Source organism: Bubalus kerabau, chromosome 2 (assembly GCF_029407905.1).
Source record: "Bubalus kerabau isolate K-KA32 ecotype Philippines breed swamp buffalo chromosome 2, PCC_UOA_SB_1v2, whole genome shotgun sequence".
Classification (NCBI taxonomy): domain Eukaryota; kingdom Metazoa; phylum Chordata; class Mammalia; order Artiodactyla; family Bovidae; genus Bubalus; species Bubalus kerabau.
Window position 1 is genome coordinate 6,895,414 of NC_073625.1, and position 23,659 is coordinate 6,919,072.

Here is a 23,659-nt window from a genome sequence, read left to right on the forward strand (position 1 = left end):
TGTTTAGGCTATTTACAGTCCCTTAAGATTCCATGTGAATTTTAGGATGAATTTTTCTTTTCTGCAAAAATGCCATTGGGACTTGGATAGAAATTGTAATTGAATTTCAGTAGCAGCAATTTTCTGTGGGGACAAAAAGGTCAGCTGGCATTTTGAGGATGACTGTGTTGAATCTGAAGATCACTTTGGAGAGCATGGCACTTTAACACTAAGGGTTCCAATCCAATACCATGAAATTACTTTCCACTTACTTGGTTTCTTTCAACAATGTTTTGTAGTTTTCAACGTCAATGCATTCATCTTAGTTTGTTAAGTTTATTCTTAAGTATCTTAGTATTTCTGATGATACTGTAAATGAAACATTTCCTTTTCATATTGTTCATTGCTAGTATTAACAATGCCAATGATCTTTGTATATTCAACTTTTATTCTACAGCCTTGCTGAACACTGTTTTTTAGATTCTAATCATTTTTTTCCTTTTGTAGATTCCTTAGGATTTTCTATATAAAAGATCAAGTCTTCTGCAAACAGAGAAAATTTTACTTATTTCATTCGAATCATGACATGTTTTATTTTTTTCCCTTGCCTACTCACCCTGGATAAAATCTTCAATATGTAACAAAGAAGTGGCAAGGGTAGACACTTTTGCCTTGTTTCTGATCTGAGGCACAAAAAGTCTTCCAACTTTTCTAGAAAGTATGATGTTAGCTATGAGTTTTTCATAAATGCTCATTTTTAGGAATTAACGAAATTCCTTTTTATTCCTGGCATATTAGATTTTTTTTTTTTTAGTTATAAAATGGTGTTGGATTTTGGCAGTGCTTATGTATTTACTGAGATAATCATGGCTTTTCTCTTTTATTCCATTAATAAGGAGATTAGATTGATTTTCATATGTTGAACTAATCCTGCATTCCTATAATAAATCTCAAATGGTTAGAATATATAGTCTTTTTTATATGCTGCTAGACTGTATTTTCCTTTTTCTAAGGATTTTGAGTTTATATTCACAGGGCTATTCATAAAGGATATTAGTTTTCTTGTGATAGTTTTGTCTGGTTTTGGTATCAGGGTAGTATAGTCCTCATAGAATGCTTTGAAAAGTAATCACTCCCCTTTTATTTTTTTCTGAAGATTTTGTGAAGGATTTATATCAAAACCTCTTTAAATGTTTAGTATAATTCACAAATAAAGCCATCTGGTCTTGGGCTTTTCTTTGAGGAAAGTTTTATTTATTATTAATTAAATCTCTTTATTTGCTATAGGTCTATTCAGATTTTCTATTTCTCCTTGATTCAGTTTCAACAGTATTTATCATTCTAGGAACCTGTCCATTTCACCTGCGTGATCTTTTGTTAACATACAATTGTTGATAGTATTCTCTTATAATCCTCTTATTTCTGTAAGCTAACTTCCTGAATAGTCAAGGTTGTTTATATTTGCAACTTCCTGTCCTCCTCTGCCTCACTAGTAATACTTCCCGGTGAGGTCTAGGAGCAAAAGCAAAAGGTAAGATTAGTCCACTTTGCGTCTTGCTGACATCTATGTTTAAACACTCCCCAAGTCTTTATGCTATTTTTATCAGGGAGTCAAAGGAAAATGAAGTCTTTGTCATCAAGAAACAGTCCCTATAAGTACTTATGAGACTGTGTTATACCAATTTGTATCAATTAATTTGAAAAACTATTATTCAAACAAATACTGTCAAAGCTTACTCTAATCACTGACTTTGCATCTCAACAGTTCATAGGCATCATGGTTCTAGTCTTGTTTTCAAGTTGAATCATGACTTTGGGGAAAAGGAGGCCTTCTCTGAAACAAATGCTGGCACTTGCATGCCAAGGCAGCACTTTCATAGAACTTTCTGATATTCTGAATTCTTTCCCATTAAATGAATAAAGCACAGGAATTTAAAAAGGCCTCCTATGCACTGAAAGGCTCGAAAATTATTCTTTGAAATCAATACAGTATTTCCAATCAAATCTGAGATGTTCAAAGAATGTCAATCTGGAGATCATATCTTTAGAATCAGGAGGCATTTTTAACCAAACTTAAAATGGAGAAGCCACAAAAAATAATTCTATCTGAAATCCCAAAATACCAGTCAGGCCCGAATCTTGACAATTTAACCAATTAAGGTACTATCCTTAATGAGAGAAAATATTAGTCAAAAAGTTTAAAAAAAAAAAAAACCAGACTGGGGGTTCACACTCTCAGACAAATTTAAGGTTATTCTCCCCAAATGACTAAACAGTCATTTAAAAATACATTTTCTTAAAAATAAAGAGCCGTTTTCTCCATTTGATTCCTTTTAGATATAAAGTATTTATATGAATAAATTATGATGAATTTATCATGTCTGAAAAATATAACTTGGATGTAAACATGTTTCTCATTTAGAATGTTAGGTAAAAGGATCCTCCTCAGCCTTAACCTACTACGTTTAGGGAGGAAGTAGAAGGTTTCATAGACCAGGGCAAGAGTCTGGTCTGGAAGAGACAAGTTTTGTAAATTTCTGTCAGGGATCAGATAAATATTCTAGGCTTTACAGGCTGTAAGATCCCTGTTTCAACTACTCAACACTGTCATTTTAGTCTGCAAATGTGTGTGACCGTGTTCAGGAAAACCAGCTGGACTGCGGGGCATGGTTTGCAGGCCCTTAGTCGATAAGAAGGGCTTCCCCAGTGGGTCATTGGTAAGAGAATCTGCTTGCAATGCAGGAGACACAGGTTCAATCCCTGGGTTGGGAAGACTCCCTGGAGGAGGGCATGGCAACTCACTCTAGTAGTCTTGCTTGGAGAATCTCACAGCAGAGGCGCCTGGTGCACTAAGGCTCCACGGGGTTGCAAAGAGTTGCACACGACTGGAGCGACTGAGCACGAGGCTACAGGAAAATGGAAGGAGGAGGCCCCGGTCCCGAGGACGCGTCACAGATGAGCAAATGGGTCAGGCATCCGATACACTCTGGACTTTAACTTCGGGTTTATCCTCTGCTAAAGTGGTGGCATTTTTTCCCCACCCCAGCAGATAATCAGCTCCGGACTTCAGAGGTAACTGAGAGTGAAGGAGGATAGGTAAGATGGAGATCTTAGCAACGTCTTAGACACCACACAAGCTACAGTCCAAAACTGAGCCTAAGTATGACCACGGCTTTGCTTTGAGCCCGCTTCCCTGACACGGAGAATGGAGCTCCAGCCAAGACCTGACCCTTGCTCAGGCCTGAGGGTGAGCTGCTGCTGAAGTGGCATCTCAACTCTGCACTCACCAGGAAGCAGCCCACAGTCTACACTCTGGACGAAAGGTTGAAGAATTAGTATAACAATCCTCAAATTTTTCATTTTTAATAGTGTAAAGTCTGGAAGCTTTGTGGAAAACATGCTTTCGGAGAAACTGAAGGCTCTCTTGATGCATTGGTAAAATCTGGCTTCATAAATCTTGAGATATTAAGACACAGCAGGCATACCCTCCCACATGGCAACTCCACCTCCTCCAACATGTTACAGTAAGTGCTGAAAAAGCATACTACTGACTTGGTAATGACTTCAGTTCTGGAGCTCTGCTGAAAGCTGCTTCTTTGCTTTGGTTTCTTATGCGTCTCTATCAGATAAGCTTAATTGTGTTCTGCTGCCCTCAGGTGTCCAGTTTTTAATACACATGATTAGCTGGCAAAACAGGATCCTTTGCAAATTTACAAACCAAGAAGCTGTAGCTGTGATATTCAAAGTACTCTTTCATAAACCCCAAACACAAAGCTAGTGTGCTAAAAGTTCAACCTTTAGAGATATCTGAAATATTACTGGGATTTTCCCCAGCACTTCTATAATACATTGCCACTGAAAAAGGAGCCAGAAATAGCATGAAGAAAAAAAATATGTATGGCAACTGAAAATACTACTGTAACAGCGATTCTCAAAGTATGGTTCAGGGATTCTGTTCAGGGTATCCATGAAGTCAAACCTATTTTCATAATAACAAAAAAAACATTTTTCAGTCTCTCTCTCATAAGTTACAGTGGAGTATTCTAGAAGCTACATGACTTGTGATATACTGTGACAGACAAAACGTGGAAGCAGAGAATCTAGCAGTCTACTATTAAACCAAACATGAAAGAGATTTTCAAAAATTTTTAATGCTAATTTTTTCACTAAATTTTGTTTAAGTATAATTATTACTCATCAGTTCAGTTAAGTCCCTCAGTCGTGTCTGACTCTTTGTGACCCCATGGACTGCAGCACGCCAGGCCTCCCTGTCCATCACCAGCTCCCAGAGTTTGCTCAAACTCATGTCCACTGAGTGAGTGATGCCATCCAACCATCTCATCCTCTGTCGTCCCCTTCTCCTCTCGCCTTCCATCTTTCCCAGCATCGGGGTCTTTTCAAAAGAGTCGGTTCTTTGCATCAGGGGGCCAAAGTATTGGAGCTTCAGCATCAGTCCTTCCAGTGAATATTCAGGATTGATGTCCTTTAGAATTGACTGGTTGGATGTCCTTGTTGTCCAAGGGACTCTCAAGAGTCTTCTCTAACACCACAGTTCAAAAGCATCAATTCTTTGGCACTCAGCTTTCTTTATAGTCCAACTCTTACATCCATACATGACCACTGGAAAAACCATAGCCTTGACTAGACACACCTTTGTTGGCAAAGTAATGTTTCTGCTTTTTAATAAGCTGTCTAGGTTGGTCATAGCTTTTCTTCCAAGGAGCAAATGTCTTTTAATTTCATTCCTGCAGTCACCATCTGCAGTGATTTTGGAGCCCCCCAAAATCGTCTGTCACTGTTTCCACTGTTTCCCCATCTATTTGCCATGAAGTGATGGGACCAGATGCCATGATCTTAGTTTTCTGAATGTTAAGCTTTAAGCCATCTTTTTCACTCTCCTCTTTCACTTTCATCTAGAGGCTCTTTAGTTCTTCTTTACTTTCTGTCACAAGGGTGGTGTCATCTGTGTATCTGAGGTTATTGATATTTCTCCCAGCAATCATGATTCCAGCTTGTGCTTCATCCAGTCCAGCATTTCTCATGATGTACTCGGCATATAAGTTAAATAAGCAGGGTGACAATATACAGCCTTGACGTACTCCTTTCCCGATTTGGAACCAGTCTGTTGTTCCATGTTCGTTTCTAACTGTTGCTTCTTGACCAGCCTACAGGTTTCTCAAGAGGCAGGTCAGGTGGTCTGGTAGAAGTATATTATTCATTTAATTGGTTTATAAATGCTATTTTAAAGTGATTCAATAAATTTTCTAAATCATCAACTTTAGTTTTTAATACAGTAAATATTAACAGATATAAGTAAAAGTTTTCTGGTGGCCCTCAAAAATATAAGAGTATAAAGGGATCCTGAGAACAAAAAGCTTGAGAATTATTTAGTAGCAGGCTCGATTACTGCTTCATAAAAAGTAGTTCCTCTAAAATTTGAGAAGATAAAGGAGAAGACTGTTCTCATTATTAATTCAAAGACTGATCTCTGCTTCTAACATGATTGTCTAGAAAGACAGACATTAAAGTAAATAAGAGGGTCAGAGGCCGGAGGTTCCTATCCCCTTCCTTATCCTCATTCCCACTCTTCCCCAAACTATATGTGGGAGGAAAGAGCCAACCCTGCCTTAATAAGAGTTCCATCTGCTTTCCTTTATCACCTTGTACTAACGATCTGTGCAAATGTGAAAACACATCCTGGTAAGAAAGAGAAGGGCGGAGGGCTGAACAATGTATCAGCGAGAGGATCTGAGGTCCCTAAATGAGCCCCACTGACTCAACTGGAAAGCTACACCTGCTGTGTTTTATAAATATGACCCGATTCTAAGAAAAGTAGAACTACCAAAAAGAAAGAGGATAGGGTAGGGACAGGGAGGAAGAAATGCAGGGAAGGAAAATGGAAAGGGAGGCTGTCATCTTGAGGAGTGATGAAAGCCAGGAAGATCCCCTGTGCGTGATTGATTCTGATGCGCTTAAGTAAGGATTCCTACTAAAATTCTAGGCAGTTGCCACTCTGAAGTGATGAGAGCCTGGAGGAGTCACTGTGGCTGCAGAGTCCAATCGGAAAAGGAAGGACGCAGCACCAAGGGCATGTAAAAGAGGACTTCCAAGGGGAGGAGGCTTACTGGAAGTAAATGTCACCCGTGGCTGGAAGTCCGCAGAGGGACAGGGCTCAGATAGAAAAAGAAATTGCAGCCAGGGCTGGCCCTCCTGGAAGAGGGACCGAGGAAACAGGGCTGCAGGGACACAAAGCAGGGTCCTCAGAGACCACCGCGCCACAGGAGGGGGCAGATGTCAGTTACCAGGACGACAACCGCAGGCACCCACAGAGGTTTCCTGAGGTGCAAATTGACTACCTAGCAACCTCACGGAGATCTGAGCTGCTCCTGAGGGTGGAGAGACGAGACAGCATGACATGAAAAGGAAAAGCATTAAAATTCTTCAATTACAGGTCTCACAATAGTCATTTTCCATTTCTGATAATAACAAAATATTTATTTAACCCAGCCTTCAAAATTTCAGTGTCCTAGAGAGCCCATCTTTGAATTATCACAATTATTCACACAGTTTACAAATTGAAAAATAATGAGTTCCTAAGATCTATCTCCAACGGAACTACACAACTTTTTGACATTATCCTATTACAAAAGCTGTACTGTATTCCTTGCCTTCTTTCTTTCCTATACCAGTACAGTGTCCTTGCCGTGGTTTTAGCCCTTACCCAACCCATAACCCAACCCCTCAAAAAACCACTAAGGTCCTGCCTTGTGCAACAAACCTGAAGATAATGAGCAGCAGGCCGAGGATCCCAAGGACAGAGCATCTGCAGGCGCCCAGCCCAGACAGGCAGCCACCACTCCAGAAGGACCACAGCCCACTCCCCACCCCCATGTGTGGTGGGGGCGGGGGTGGAGTGGGGTGGTTGGGGGCCTGGCTCTGCCAGAAAGCACAGACACACTTCAGATAAAATTGTCACTAAAAATCCCAAGCCGCGGTGTTAAAGGGCAGATTTTGTCACAAAATCTTGATTGACAACAATGCCCTGGCTACTGCCTCTGACCATGGCCTGACATGGGCAGCACTGTCTTGTGGATAGCTTCCGACTTCTAGCTGAGAAACCGGCCAACTCCTATGCTTCCGCCTACCCCACTCTCTACTGCTTCTCAGTTCTTCTTCTGAAACTTCCTCCCATTTCAGGGTCCAGTCCTCCCGACCACTGTTCCGGCCCTGCTGCCTGTCTTCAGTCTTGGGTTCAAGAGGCTGGATTTTGAATATGACTGGAGGACAAGAGAGATACTTTTAAGTTAATAGAGCATACCTGCAGAATAGCCCAGAAAAGGAAAAGGTATGAATGTATTCTAACATGATAAATCATTTTATTCATACTATTTCCAATAAAATGCAAGGCTTTAAAAAATAGAGTTTCAACTCTCTGCTTGTTGATAGTAACAATACTCAGTACAACTTGTCCAAGAGAACAAGAGAAAAATAAATCTGTTTTCTGTTCTGACAGAAATTGATCTGTATGTACAAAAGTCTAACTTACATACAGACTTCATAGATGAAGGGGCATTTTAAAAATAAAAGAGATTACTTAGCAAATGTGACCACAATTAGAAAATACTTATTTAATGAAGGTTAGTAAACCACGTGCAGATAAGTAAAAGTAAGTCCATATTATTGGTATAATAATGGTAAAAATCATTCACATTTTTTAAAATAGGTGCAGAAGGGAATCACCATTCTTTAGTTCCAATGAAATGACTATAACATCTGAATGAATTTCTCCCCAAAATACTGTACATATTGCAGACTGCCTTTCTGCGGCCCACTTAGTGAAATGTATGTAATTAGGAGACCCCTCCCCCAGAGCTTCTCTACCGCAGCACCTTGGTTAGCCCTCACCAGCTCTGTAGGTAATCTGGCTAAGGGCGGCGAGCCTACCAACGCCACTCCATCTGACTTCTGATCCTTACCCAGATGGCAGCAAACTTGGAGTGGAGCATAAACACTAAAGTGTTTGTTTAATGATAGAATAAACTAGAAAAGGGGAAGCTAGAATAGCATTCCAACATACAGCACCGAATTAGGCTTGCTATGTTAGTACACCTTCTACCATTTTATTAGTAAGATTAGCAGGAAGAACAAAGGCCCATGCCAATGCATTTTCAACACATCATTCCATAGCACAGGAAGATTCCCAATGAACAGCCTCAAGAAGAGAACCTCCCAGGTTACACCTTCCCCACTGAGAGCGTGAGGGCAAGCTTGTCTCAGCACTTCTTAGAAAGGTCATGCTATTATGACACGATGGCAGGGAAGAAAAGGGAAGTGGATTATTAGTTCATTTCCCAAGAGGATTACTCAGGCTCTGGACTAAGTAATGAGAGGTGAGGCCTAGGCAGTATAGCATAAGGAGAGGGTGAAAGGGGAAGATATTAGAAATAATTCACTCTATAGTCTTTATGAATGATTCACTTTCATAGGAGCCATGCTAGTAAGTCAGACACTGTACCATAATTCAGGTAATCATGATGCAAGAGAAGCTACATCCAAAACTATGGATTAAAAACTTACCACCTAGAAGAAAAATTTATTTTTAAAAAGAATCCAGAGGAGGAAAAGAAGAGAAACACATTTTCACACGGTTAGTTTCTATGGCAGCTACTATATGTTCAGCAGTCTTGAACAGCACGCATTGTGTACAAGAATAAAAAAGTCTAATGTACAAAACTTAACAACAATCTCCAGGATGCAGCACACACTTTTAAAAACAAAGCTGAGAACTAATAATCACTAAAAACATGATTTTGAAGATACAGAGAGATTTGTATTTATAATTTTCTCCCTCATATGTAATTCTGCCACTATAACCAGTTGTTAATTATGTATGATTGGCATAAATCAAGATAATACTAAACCATTCACTTATATAAACTCTCTCTTATATTCCAGTTGCCAAAAAGAAGTGTGGTATATCACTTAATCTCTTTTCAATTCCTCAAACATGGAAGACGAGCGAATCCAAGGCCTGTGGTTCTGAACCCATGCACAAGACGCCCCAGGGTGTCTCGTTTGTGTATCAAGTGTGCAGAGCTATCTGAATAAATAACAAACCTCACACCTTTATTTAATGTTATGTTTCAAATTACTGTGATTAATAAGATACATGTTTATTTGAAATTATTATTAAAACAATATTAGCTTTTTAAAAAGCAATCCAGTTTTTAACAGAAATGGTGGTGGTAGTTTAATCGCTAACTCATATCCGACTCTTGCGACCCCATGGACTGTATAGCTTGCCAGGCTCCTCTGTCTGTGGGATTCTCCAGGCAGGAATACTGAAATAAGTTGCCATTTCTTTCTCCAGGGGATCATCCCCACCCAGGGACTGAACCTACGTCTCCTGCGCTGGCAGGCGGATTCTTTACCACTGAACCACCCGGGAGGCCCCCTTAATAGAAACAAATGCCTGCAAATCTAGCTACTTCTACAGAAGTTCTATGACATTCAACCTGAAAAAAAGAATCAAACTGTTACTAGATTCTTTTCTTCATTCTTACACATTTTCTCAGTCTGAACAGAGTAAATACACAACTCTCATATGTGAAGAAGATCCCCGGCACTGGGACCCACTGGCTTGGGTCAATGTTACATGTGGACAAGCATAATCAAAAGCATCTCCTTCAGCTGATAGCTAGACTAGGAAACTGGGTGAGAGGAGAAGAAGGGGGTCACAGGATGAACAGAGGAAAGCAGTGAGAGCCTGCTTCACTGGCAACAGGAAAACAGAGGCTAGGACAGCATGCTGGCTGGCCAGCCCCACGCCAAGCTGAATTAACGTCAGACTCTGCCACTCACTTCAAGGCTCAAGCTGTGGAAATCCCAGTACCTTCATTTCCACAAGACATTTTACCGCCCTGTTAAACTGAGGCTTGTCCCCCTCAGTCCACCTTAAGGACCCCATACAGCTCCACTTGCCTTTCTTAAAGAGGAGAACAAGAAAAGGAGTTATCCTTTTTCTTGTTTAAAATAAGGTGTGACCTTTTGGAACAGAAGAACAAATTAGGGCCATTATCTTAGTTTTAGTTCTTTTAATATGATTTCTTAGTTGTAAGGTAAAAACCATATGGCAAATCAAGGGATGATGTAGACTAATTACAAGAAACATGATTTTCCCTTCAAAATAAATGGACGTGGGACTATGAAATAATTTTTGTGCTGTGTACATGTTGATCTATATTTGATCTATATTGATCTATATTTAACTAAAACATTTCTTATTTTCTCTAATATGAACAATTTAAGCAAAAGCTAAAATTCCACCTCTGTGAAAGGTGAAAGTATAGTTACAATCATAAATTTAAGAAGTTCATCCTATACTTTAAGTAGACTATATTAATATTTCAACAAGCAAAAGACCAGGTAAGCTAAGGGGTGTTTAAAAAACTTAGCTCTTAACACTTGCTACTATATTTCGTGAAAACATAGTCAACACTTTCAGATGTAACTTAACATCCTCTTTCTGCAATACTGTATCAACCCTCATAGCTAACCAAAAACCAAAACCAAAAGTAAAAGCTCAGTCTCTGCCATCTAGTGGACGAAGAAGATAACAGGCCGCACGCATTACAGCTAGAACAACTCCAGACATGTGGACAATACGGTACTTACTTAAAATTATGCTCAGTGCTAGCATGTAAAAAAGCTATTTCTTTTTCCAAAGATTTATGTTTACCTACCTGCCATGTAGAGAACGAGATAAAAGAAGGCAGAGAGTAAACATGTATGAAAACAAAAGCAAAGATAAGCCCAGGAAGTTCTGGAGCCCTCTCTGTAGGACAGCTCACACCCCTACACTTACATGGCCATGGAGATCTGTGTTAAGAAGCATCATCGCGCAGGTGAGGCAATGGACTCCATCTAACGGAAGAGAGACGAGGACAGAAAGCGTTAATTCTCTTGTTCCTGTTGGACTCTCAATATTATCAAAACAGCATACCTGTGCTTAATTAAGAACCTGTGAAACCACAATCCTGTGGCTAGGCACAATTAATCCTATTCATTTGGGGAAACAGAAAATAGATAAGAAGACGTTATTAAACGAATCTCAGTGCACAGACTTGAACTCTACTGGTGATGAAGTCAATTATTCCTACCTCTAGAGGACAAGCTGACAGAAAATGTCTAAAGCTTTGAACCAGTGTCCTTTGATACAGCAAATCTACTTCGGGGACTTCATATTAATACTAATGAAATAAAAGAACTACCCAAAATACAAGAATATCTAAAAGGAAGCTTGCTGACAATGGGAGTGAGTGAATATGACCCACCTAAAACACAATTCTGTTACGCTGACGTCATTAAAAATGTGGTCCAAGTACACACGTTGAAATGGAAAGATATTTCACCATAATTTATATCCAGTATGATTCTATTTAAATATAATACATCTAGAATGATCTATAATATAATATTAAAAGATATCATTATTTCTGGATAATAAAATTACAATTTTACTTTTTACTTATGGTTTCTCAATTTTCTATGAGATATGGAAAAGAAAATAAATTATTTAATACTGTTATTTTTTAAATTTTATTTTCTAGAAAGAAAGTGAATTAGGAAAGAAGCAAAAGTTAAAGAAAACCAAGATGTGCATCTTCCACTGTTTACTCTTTGGGTATTAGTTCTCTGGCTAAAAACATATAGACAGGAATAGTTATCCTTTCACTCGCCACTCCTTTAAGGCAACATTTAGGTTGACTGGCCCAGGATACAACTGATCAGACAAAAGTGAAATACTGAAATAATCAATGAAGATTTAAAAATTAACTATTTATAGGAAATAAGTTACCCAAACCAGCAAGATCATTTCACACTTACATGGAAACATCACTTTCTCCTCTTATTTTATAAAGGGAAAGAAAAAGCACTATTCTCTCCCTGCAATTCTCAATCCAAGTATAGTACAGCAGTTGCAGATAGGAGAAAAATCTTATTAATTTATACTAAATGTACAAAAAAGTTTGTCCAACTGCTGAATTTATGAATTAAAGATGCCTCATTTTCCAAAATATGCCTTTGAGTTCAGTAGGTGATTTCTCTAAGTAAAATATCTCTAAGCAGATGCTGCTAAATGCCTAAAAGTTCATTTATTCCACTATTCTAAATACATATAAAAACAAGTTCTTGAAAGTATTTATAAAACTCTGCAGCCAACTCTCAAATATCTTTATCAACAGCCAACTGAGTACACAAATCCACGGTCCCTGCCTCACTTAGGAATGTATCTTCTTAGATTTGAAGAAGGTTCTAACAAAAACAATTCACTTCTATACCTTTTATTTTCTTAAGACCAACAGTGATACAGTGAATAGATGGTCTTAGCAGAGTCAAAAGAATAAAGGAAGACAGTCCCCATTTTACAGATGACAATATGACTTTAACACTCAAGACAATTAATTTAGCTACAGCCTGCAGGGCAGAGGCAGCAGGAGCAATCACTTGTGTCGATATAAAGAACACCAACACACTGCTAACTGGCACACAGGAGTTAAGAGACAATTACAATTCCTAGTGCATCTGGTCTCAGGGACTTAGTCTAGAGTTCTTAAGTTTATGAAAGATACTCCAATTGGAAGTGAATATTTTTTATTTTAAACCCTGAAAGCTTGGCCTTAGTATAAAAACTGAAATGGAGAAATGATCTCTCTTCATAGAGTATATCAAAAATTAAAAAGCTTAAAGTTGCTTTTTAAAATAGTAAACACAAATATAGGTCATTAAAATCATAAACCTGAGTCAGTGGTCAGTGTTGTAAAAATGAATGCCCAAGAAAGTACTAGAGATAGACCACACACGCCAGTGAGATTTGCAAATGTTTCTGGAACTAACCATATAACTACACATGCACTTCATCAAAAAGCTTAGAAAATCAGGTGCACGGGAAGAAGAAAGAGGAAAGCTATGTCTGTGCACATTTCACTTATTACAATGTGCACAGACATTAAAATCTCAGGGACAGACCATAAGCGATTTAAAGAAAGTATACTGTCATACTATGGACATGGAAAATACAGTGAAACTACAGGAGTAAAGGACATCAAGCAGTCATTAAATACGGTTTTTAAAGAATATCTGATGACATGAGAGATGCTCACCATGCAAGGGAAGAACAGTAGGAAACGAAATTCTGTAATGATTCCAACTTGACATAAAGTATTTTACAAATAGACTAGAAGGAAGTAAATCAAACTGTTAACAGTTATTTCTAGGTAGTTAGACATAACTCGATGATCTTCATTTTCTTCTGCATAATAAAATGTAACCTTTATATTGAGAAAAATAGCCCTTGTTATAAAAAAGTAATTTAAGCATTTCCATCCGATTACCTTGTGAAGCAATGGTATCTGGGTTACAGTAAAAATATCTATTGGAGAAGTGTACTAAAATTCTCTCTCGTTCTTGGGTTTCTCCCACAAGAGAAAATGCTTTAAAGAAATACCTAAAAAAGAGTTAAAAGGGAAAAGGTGAATTTTTAGAAAATGTGAGACTATACTCTGTTTGACAGTTAAACTTAATTCATAAAACTTAAGAAACTAATAATACAGGTAAGATATTTAACAGTTATGCTTTAAAAATCACTAGATGGTTATTCAACATAAACTTATGTTGATGTTAATATTATAGGAAAGGTCGATATAAACGATGACAGAGCAACAGCATGGTCAAAAAACTCATCAAAAAACAGGCTTGGGAAGGTGAGTGGTTTCCACATATGATGTAAAGAAGCCATTTTTAAAGATGAGTTAGAAAAAACTAAGGAACACTGAAGTCTGGATGCATAACAACGTGATCTATGTCTTCAGTTCAGTTCAGTTCAGTCGCTCAGTCGTGTCCAACTCTTTGCGACCCCAAAACTTGACAAAGATCACAGGGTTTCTTTGTCATTTTGTTACTTGATGGTAATCACCACTGACCCACTATTAAAATTACAATTATACTGTCTTATGCACAGTAGATTTCTGTTAATTTTATTTTGCCTATTATCACCATAGTCTATCTTTAACTTGCTACACGAGGAAGAGATTGGAAGATAAAACCCTAATTTATTTTTGAATTAGGAATGCCAATCTAGATCAGAGTCACTGAGAGTATGGTCTATTAGAGATGTATCCAGGACTCTCACTCAACAAAGTAGATGCACTGACCTAAACACGAGATGAGAAAGAAAAAAATTATTCAGAATGTTCTAAGAAAACCTACTTTTGAAAGAAACATATCATAAACCATATTTTGATGATGAAAATGTTGCTGTCTTCCTTACTTGCAGTTAATCTAAATTATATTGCCCTAATTAATTTCTCTTAAACTTTTTTTTATAAACCACATGAGAAAGCAAAGCAAAAATATAGATCTTTCCCCTACCTTTACCTGTTTCCATCAGAAAACCTCTAAGTACCCCTGATTCATGCAAAGAGCCAGAGACTAACTCACTGCTGTGCTTTCTCACTTCACCTCCCAGGCTTCAGTCTCCTGATCTGTAAAACTAGAGTGTTACACAAGATGATCTCAGAGCTCCTCCAGGCTCTGACACATCACAGAGTTTATAAGATTAAATGCTGGCTGGGTTTTACCTTCAGCTGTGCTTAGAAATTGACAGGACAGTATGGTGTAAGATGTGATGGTCAGGTGTTTCCAAACCCATTTGAACAGATCAGCCAGAAGTAATAACTGACTAAAATAGTTTTACAGATAACTTCCTGCTAATTATCCTGATATTGATTTTTATCCCATTCATTAGGTAATTTCAAAGTACTCTTTGAAAAGGCTATTAGGCTACTGTAAACAAATAATTAGAGAAAAAAATCTTTAATTCTGCAGTATATAAACTGTGCCTTTTAAAAAAATTTGAGCATTCAAAAACCAAATTCCCACAGATTTCATTTCTCCAAGCCTTACTTTGCCAGCATTCTTTACTCTGTCATATACTTGGTGCAGAATATGGGTTCATGTATAATTTCACAAAAACAATACATTTTCCCCACTTTCCACAACGTTTACTCTCCGTAATACACTCTGAGCTAAGGTCACAAAGTAACTGTGGGTCTAAAAAAGGAAAAATCAGACTACCTTCAGCACATCATTTTCTATTATTAGAATTAATTATTTAGAAGCAAAGAACAGGTGATGTTTAATCATACCTGAGAGATTGATCCAGTGTCATTCCTGTGAAATCAAAAAACTTCAAATATTCTTCTGCAACTAGTTTGCTAAATTCATTGCTATAAGAAAACAAAATAGACTTGGTTATTAAAACTGAAGCTACCTGAACACACACACACAGACGCTTATAAGGATGCACTCAGACACCTGCCTGAACACACACACACACACACACGCTTATAAGGGTGCACTCAGACACCAGCCTGAACACACACACACACACACACACACACACACACTTATAAGGATGCACTCAGACACCAGCCTGAACACACACACACACACGCTTATAAGGATGCACTCAGACACCAGCCTGAACACACACACACACACACACACACACACACTTATAAGGATGCACTCAGACACCAGCCTGAACACACACACACACACGCTTATAAGGATGCACTCAGACACCAGCCTGAACACACACACACACACACACACACACACACACACACACACGTTTATAAGGGTGCACTCAGACACCAGCCCTGGAACGGAACGTACTTCTTGCCCAGGTGCTTTGCCACGTCCGACCTTTTGAACCTGTCGAGTTGATAAAGGCGCTTGGCCAGCCTTTTGGCTGCTTCTGTGTTGCTGCTGGTGCTGTTACTGAGGCTTCCTGAGGCCCCCTTTTCCAGAATTTCAGCACTCCCCATTTCAGAATGAGCCTCTAGCAGAGCTGTCTCCACCCCAGCATTGCTGTAAAAATTGATAAAGAAGGAAACAAAAGAAGAGAAGAGATTGTTCTTGTGCGGCAAACAGGAAAATAGCTAAGGAAATTATCACGATATTGTAGAACAAATGAAAAACTATTTTAAATGATATACCTTATGCTTAATTATTAATAAAAATATTCTCAGTTACTGTATTTTGACATACTAGAGAAGTGATTGCTTAAACCCTAGATGAGCAGTTCTCAAAACTTATGGTCTCAAACCTTGATATTCTTAGAAGTATAGAAGATTTCAAAGACCTTTGTGTATATGGGTTATGTCTACTTGTATTCACTGCATGAGTGATTAAAATGGAAAAATTCAAATATTCATTTAATAATAAAAAATCAATTTCACAAATATAGACAAACATATTTATATTTTCTAAAACAATAGCATAAATTGTAAAGAGACAAGCAACAGAGATTTACGTCTTTTACATATTTCTTTAATGTCTGGTGCAGCTAGAAGACAGCTGGACTTCACAGCCACTTCTACATTAGATCATCAATGATACATCACTGTGGCTGAAAATATCAAGACAATCTGGCCTCCACAGAAATAGGAAAATAGGGAGCACTTTAATATCCTTAATTGTGGATATTGCTTTTTGATATAATGCCAAAATAAAACAAGTGGTAGTTTCTTAAAAGTTAGTTGTAATATACTGATAGAATCTAAACTTTATCAGTGAGTTTTTTTGTACTCTTACATTAAAAATGTCCCACACTTTGAATGCATCTTACCCAGGCATGATTCTGCAACATGAATTGGTCAACTGAAGAGTATTTGCTGACACATTTCATTATTTAAAAAAGAAATCCCATTTACTAACATTGCCACTAACATCCTCAGAAAAGTTGCTAAGTACAGGGAAGCTGCCAAACTTGGTGGTAGATACAAGTTTTCCAAAATTCTAATTTTTTATTGAAACTTCAATTTTATCACTGGCAACAACAACAACAAAAAAAATGACAGTTGTTTTCCTTAAATAGGCTCACTTCATTAGTTTTCAAGAAAATGTTTGCCAAAGCCAGTTTCTCAGTTAGACTTTGAAAGAAAATGGCATTTCCATGAAAAAAGTGACTAGCATAAAGCTCACAACTCAAACTACGTGAGTGCTTTTCCTAGAGTGCTTCAAGTAGAGTTTCCATTTCACTGCATGTGAAATTAAATGCCAGGTAGCCAAGGGCTGAAAAGTAATTAATTGGCACTGCTTTATCAAAGACATCATTAGGTGAAACCGGCCTTCATTTTTATTTTGAATGCACAGCAGAGAAGACCAGCGTGGTGCCACTGCCTTGGTTGGCCCTGGGGCTTCCACCACTGCTTTCGTACAATCAGCGTGTATCAACTTTGGTATCGACAGAGAGAGGACAACGGTGCTGCGCTGTTATCACAAAATAATTTTGGCCTCACAAACCCACTGAAAGGGCCTCAGGAAGCTGCACACCACAGTGTGAGAACCTCAGCTCTCGCTGGCTGCCACAGCACACACCTGTAACACCAGCCTTGAGAACGCTGTCATTCCCAGACCTTCACTTTGACTTCTAACAAAGCAGCGCTATGCCCGTGGTAAACAACCGTGCGTAAGGACCCTTCCAGCACACTTACTGTGGACTCTAAAGCAAAAATGTTTTTTCTGTGATGAACCAGAGTGTAAATATTTCAGGTTTGCAGGCCACATAAGCTCACTGTCACACATGCTTTTTTGATTTTGTTGTTTTTCACAGCCTTTCAATGATGCAAAAGCCATTCCAGGAGACCCCAAATCCTAGTCTGCATTCCCTTGCCCTACTCCACGGCTCTTTAACTTGTCCTGAATTATAAGCAGAGAATCACTGACTGTCCAAACCAGGGCAGTCTGAGAAGGAAACAGAGATGGTAAAATCATTAAATATGTGGTTGCAATTGTTACAATGTGGGGAAAAAAGTGTTACCAAGAAAAAAAAAAAAAAACTAGTTGTAAACTTACAAAAAGTCCTTATAGCAAAGGGAAGACATTTTTAAGCAGAACTGCTCAAGCTCTACCTTGGCACCTATCTACCTAAGTCACAATATCCCATGTCGCACTGACCCACCATCTACGTGGTGGCTTCTGCACAGCCAGCAGAAGCCCAAGGAGCTCCTGGGGCTGCAGGGTCCCAGCGCCCCCAGCCACTGCCGGACGTGAAGGGGTCACTGTCCCTCACAGCCTCTCGCCAAGCCCACTTATCAGCAAGCACTGCACAAGTCTTTTACACCCAAACCATGTGAAATTTCTGTTCAACCCATCAGCTCACACACTCCAGACACGACCGTGGAGAAGCTGGACGTTCAAAGTGGAGGTGTGCAAACCTGCGCTGACTTCTTTTACTGTAACCATTGATAATAATGGTTCATTTTTCTAAAGTCAAAGTCAGATGCTAAACCACAGTCCATGCCAAGACAACAGACACAAACGGGAATCCACCCACGCAAACCAAGACGTTTGGTAACCCTCCGTAAACAATCAGCCACCTTAAACAATTTTCCAACAGAAAGACCCACCAATTAAAACAAATTGCCTTATTACAATAAAATCTTCACATAAATACATTTAAATATTGTTTTCATTGTAAACCTTCCTTTATAAAGTTCACATTACCAAATGGTGTTCTGAAATTTATCCCATCAGACAATTGAATTATTTAATTATTATATACAGCAAACCTGTAAGCAAATTCATAGAAAATTATTTCTTTTAAAGGTCACCTCACCCTTTGTGTTTTCCCAAATAAATGGTGAAGTGTAAAACATTTACTCTTAAGAACTCTTTTATTTACAGTCAAGTAGTCTTTATAAAGAGTCGGACACGACTGAGTGAGCGACTTGACTTGAGTCTTTATAATTATGAAAAGAAGACCCCTGGAGTTGTGCCCCTATACATTCTTAGTCTGCATATTAGTGACTGTGTAAAAGAAAACAGTGTCAAAGAAAGGATTTTTCTTCTCAAATAAACTGCTACTTATTATTGCTTACTTCTCAGGGCAAACTCATGGCATGCATTTCATCACTCCATGAAAACAGCGTAATTATACTACATACATAGCGTTGCAATGATGCTGTTCAAATATAAGAGGCTTATTGTAACAAATATATTCATTACATGTACTTAAAAATACAAGAATTTTTAAAATGCAGTATTGATTCCCAGTCCTTACGTTTCTCATCCCTCATGTTTACTGCCTCTCTTCCTGACCTGGCCTATTTCACCTCATCTTCCTCACATTCCCCAGGAGGAGGTAATTTAAAAATCTGTACCAATCAGAATACTCTGAATCTTCTTGAAAAAAAGTGCAGAGAAGAGGGAAGTAAGGAATAAAATGAAGATCAGCATTTCCAGTCCTAGATGGCTCCATTCCACCCATTCACAGCTAATGAGAGAACTCCAACGAGCCGAGGCTGCGCTTTCCAACTCAGAAAGCCTGGGAGCGATGGCAGGTGCCGACTCACCAGCAGTATGACAGCCACCACGCAGCCATCCTGGAGCCGAGGCTGCGCCCGGCCATGCTTCCCTGCCCGGTGCCCCCAGGACCCGCCACCCCCCAGCGCCACTGTGTGCTGGTTCACAGGGCTCCCAGGGACCCGGCTCCCTATGAGGTCATATTACTATGACCTCACACTCTTGGAAGCGTTTACTGTTGGGGGGGTTATAATGCTTTTACAGTGCTACTAAAAACAGAAGCCAGAACACAGGGGCCACTGTACATCAAGAGCGTAAACAACAATGGCAGCTCGGCCTTGTTCACACTCGACGAAGCGACTCATGACCCCTCTCGGCGGGAGTGACACCCTGTTTGTTTCCTGGAATACACAAGACATTGTCCGTCTAGTCCGCTGAGTGTTAGATGCTTTCAGGAGTCTGAATTTTCCCTTCTTTATGGCTCCCCTTTTCTTCTCGATCAAGTTAACTTTAAATCTCCTAAGGTAAAATCCTTACTAGTCATTTAAGTACAGAAAAGACTCCCCAAAAGTTCTCCCTGTGATATATATAAATGCACACCTCAAAACAAATATGGTTATATCCTATCTCAATATCATCAAAAGAAGGACCAGATCACTGAGTCTGACCACCAAGCCTTTTCACAACCTTTTTAGCGTACTTTAGATTATGCCAAAGCTTTTAGTATACTTTAGATTACATACTTTTTAGCATGTTTTAGATTAAAACACTTCCCAAATAAAATAGCACACCCAGTTAAATAGCACACCCAGAATTTCAAATAAACAAAAAATAGTTTTTATTGAAAGTATGTCTTAATAATTTCATGGGGCATATGGACACTAAAAAAAAAAAAAAATTATTATTCATCTGAAATCCAAATTTAACTGGGCATCCTGATTTTACCTGATAACCCTATCTCATGAATGCCTGTTCTAAATCAGATTCCTTCCAGGTGTGTTTGACTGGCTTCTGTGATTTAATTTTTATTCCTACTACTTTTCTATTGTTTTATCTTCTCTCAGTTGACTGTGACCTGCTGATTCCTCCAAATACAAAAGGAAAACCCTCTTTTCTCTGCACTGTCACCCTTCTTCCCCAGCCTGCACACTGCCACCATGCGTGTGATAAAATAAAATCCCCCCTTGACAAACATCCTGCACAAGACAAAAGCCCATGTCCTGTGGCAGGTCGGTAAGGCCCTTCACAAGCCGACCCTACTGCCCGTTTACACTGGTCACCTCCATTGCCTTCGTGTTGGGGCCACACAGAGACGTCAGCTGTGCTCACATCCCTTTCCCCTGTCCTTCCCATTGCCACTCCCATCACCCCTACCCCAAAAATCCTGGAGTTCACAAATTCTGCAAACTCGTGATCCTACAAGAGCCCAAAGGAAATAACAACTATTCTAAGAATCTTACTCCAAACTCCCTGGCTGCATTCTCAGAGCAAACCTAGTTATTTCTTTATCACAGCTCTGCATTTCAAAGTCCCACCTCTCTCACCTACCACTATCTTAAATTTTACTTTGTATCCACAAGGGTGGGCTGAAATTAGTCAACAGCCATCTTTTAAAAGAATGCAGAACTGAGCGACCAACTGTATCCATGCCTTCGATGTCCTCTGTGCTCCAACAGGAACAACATGCGGCACTAGCTTTCTATCATGTTCAGCTGCCAAACTGTGACCGACTTTTGCGACCCCATGGACTGTGGCAGGCCAGGCCTCCCTGTCCCTCACCACTTGTAGGAGTTTGCCCAAGTTCATGTCCACTGAATCAGTGATGCCATCCAACCATCGCATCCTCTATTGCCCTCTTTTCCTTCTGCCTTCAATCTTTCCCAGCACCAGGGTCTCTTCCAGTGAGTCAGCTCTTCACACCAGGCAGCCAAAGTACTGGAGCTTCATTAGGTTGGCACACAAGTACCTGCGGTTTCGACCATGAATTTTAAGTCACTATAACTAGGCTCAAACACACCATTATTAATCCAACCAGAAACCATCACAGTCAACACATTTTTGCCAAGAAGAAATAAAGCAAACAAACAAAAAAAAAAAATCCATGCTTCAGGATCTGATGAACTCTGGGAAAGCATTTTCTGCCTCCTGACGGTTGTGAAAACGTTTTCCCTGCAGAAAGTTTTCAAGATGCCTGAAGAAGTGGTAGTCAATCGGTGATATGTCAGGCAAAATGGTGGATGAGATGAAACTTTGTAGCCCAATTCATTCAACTTCTGAAGCGCTGGTTATGAACCATGTGGTCGGGAGTTGTCGCGGAGAAGAACTGGGCCCATTCTGTGGACCAATACCAGCGGCAGGTGTTGCAGTTTTCAGTGTGTCTCATCAATTTGCTGAGCATACTTCTCAGATGGAATGGTTTCCCCGGGATTCAGACAGCTGTAGTGGATCAGATGGGCAGCAGACCAGCAACGTGACCGTGACCCTTTTCTGGGGCAAGTGTGACCTTGGGAAGTGCTCTGGAGCTTCTTCTCGGTCCAACCACTGAGCTCGTCATCACCGGCTGTCATATAAAATCCACTTTTCATTACACGTAATAATCTGGTTGAGAAATGGTTTGTTGTTGTAGAATAAGAGAAGACAACACTTCAAAGTGATTTTTTTTGATTTTCAGTCAGCTCATGAGGCACCCCCTTATCAAGCTTTTTCACCTTCCCAATTTGCTTCAAATGCCAATGACCACAGAATGGCTGACACTGAGTTCTTCAGCAACTTGTGTAGCTGTAAGGGGATCAGCTTCGATAATGCTCTCAATTGGTTGTTGTCAACTTCCATGGGACAGCCACAACATTCCTCATCTTCAAGGCTCCCTTCTCCTTTGCAAAACTTCTTGAACCACCACTACACCGCATGCTCATTAGCAGTTGCTGCGCCAAATGCACTGTTGATGCGAGTCGTCTCTGTTGCTTTACGACCCATATTGAACTCAAATAAACATATCGCTCAAATTTGCTTTTTGTCTAGCATCATTTCTGTAGTCTAAATATAAACAGCAACAAGTCATTAGCAAAAAAATGCAAAGCGAGAAATGCACATTAAAATGATGTATAACATAACCACACTTAAGAACATATTCCAATATCAAACGGCAAAGTTTAACAATGTAAAAACGCAATTACTTTTGCACCAACCTAACAGTTCAATATAACTGATCCTGAAAAGTTCAAGCGGACTGATATCAGCAGAGGGTACCAGATATACTATCTCACTTCATACTTATTTTGAGTTTAAGTTTTTTAAATGTTTTTAAATTTTTATAAAATTGTGATAATAAAACTAGGTTAAAAAAATTAAGAAGGCTAAGGTATGCCTCCTGCATTTAGAAAACAACAATCAACAGTCACCTACTTCAATTTCATACATAAGCAAGTCAGAGGCAAGTCAGAAGAATCCCAAGGAGTTAGAGGAAATGACTCCAGTCACAAGTGGAATAAAAGGTCAGAGAGAGCACTGTGACCATGTAGGCTGAGGATGCAGTCACCGAGGCCCGAAGCTAGCAGACTCAGGGGAGTCAGAATGAAGGTAGTCAAGAAGGGTTCTCAGGACAATAGCTCGAGTAAGGTACACTTAGAACCCAGAAGCATAAACATCCCCTGAGAAAGGAAAGGACGTCTTCTTGGCTTCCATTATCTATGGCACTTATTTCTCGGGAAGAGCAGAGATAGCAACTAATCTTTAAAAGAATAAATAAATAAATAAACTCTTTATCAAAAAAATTTAATTACTTTTTTATTGAAGTATAGTTGATTTACACTGCTGTATTAGTTTCAGGTAACAAAGCAATTCAGTAATACATACATATATATCTACATTCTTTTTCAGGCTTTTGTCTCTCATAGGTTATTATAAAATACTGAGTATAATTCCCTGTGCTGTACAGTAGGTCCTTGTTATTTATTTTATATATAGCAGTATATATATGTTAACCTCAAACTCCTGATTTATCCCTCTGCTTTTTCCTCTTTGGTAAACATGTTTGTTTCATTCATTTGTCAGTCTATTTCTGTTTTATATTTTAAGTTCATTTGTATCACTTTTATTTTTTTAGATTCCACATATAAGGGATATTATATATGTCTCTGTCTGGCTTACTCCTTAGTATGGTAATCTCTAGGTCCATCCATGTTGGTGCAAATAGCATTATTTCATTCTTTTTATGGCCTAGCAACATTCCACTGTATGTATGTACCACATCTTCTTTATCTACTTCTCTGTCAGCTGACTCCTGGATTGTTTCTCTGTCTGGACTATT

The 23,659-nt window shown here is 39.0% G+C and overlaps 1 protein-coding gene across 10 annotated transcripts in view; it reads right to left on the bottom strand.

Moving 5' to 3' along the window:
• Positions 1 to 23,659, bottom strand: part of PSD3 (pleckstrin and Sec7 domain containing 3) — a 616,838-nt gene that overhangs the window by 231,063 nt on the left and 362,116 nt on the right. For all 10 annotated transcript variants that reach the window (XM_055566944.1, XM_055566946.1, XM_055566948.1 and 7 more), the window contains 4 exons: positions 15,718 to 15,912; positions 15,186 to 15,266; positions 13,374 to 13,486; positions 10,844 to 10,902 (listed from right to left, as the gene is read on the bottom strand). In XM_055566944.1, the coding sequence (XP_055422919.1) occupies positions 10,844 to 10,902; positions 13,374 to 13,486; positions 15,186 to 15,266; positions 15,718 to 15,912 (448 nt within the window). The remainder of the gene's footprint in view (positions 1 to 10,843; positions 10,903 to 13,373; positions 13,487 to 15,185; positions 15,267 to 15,717; positions 15,913 to 23,659) is intronic.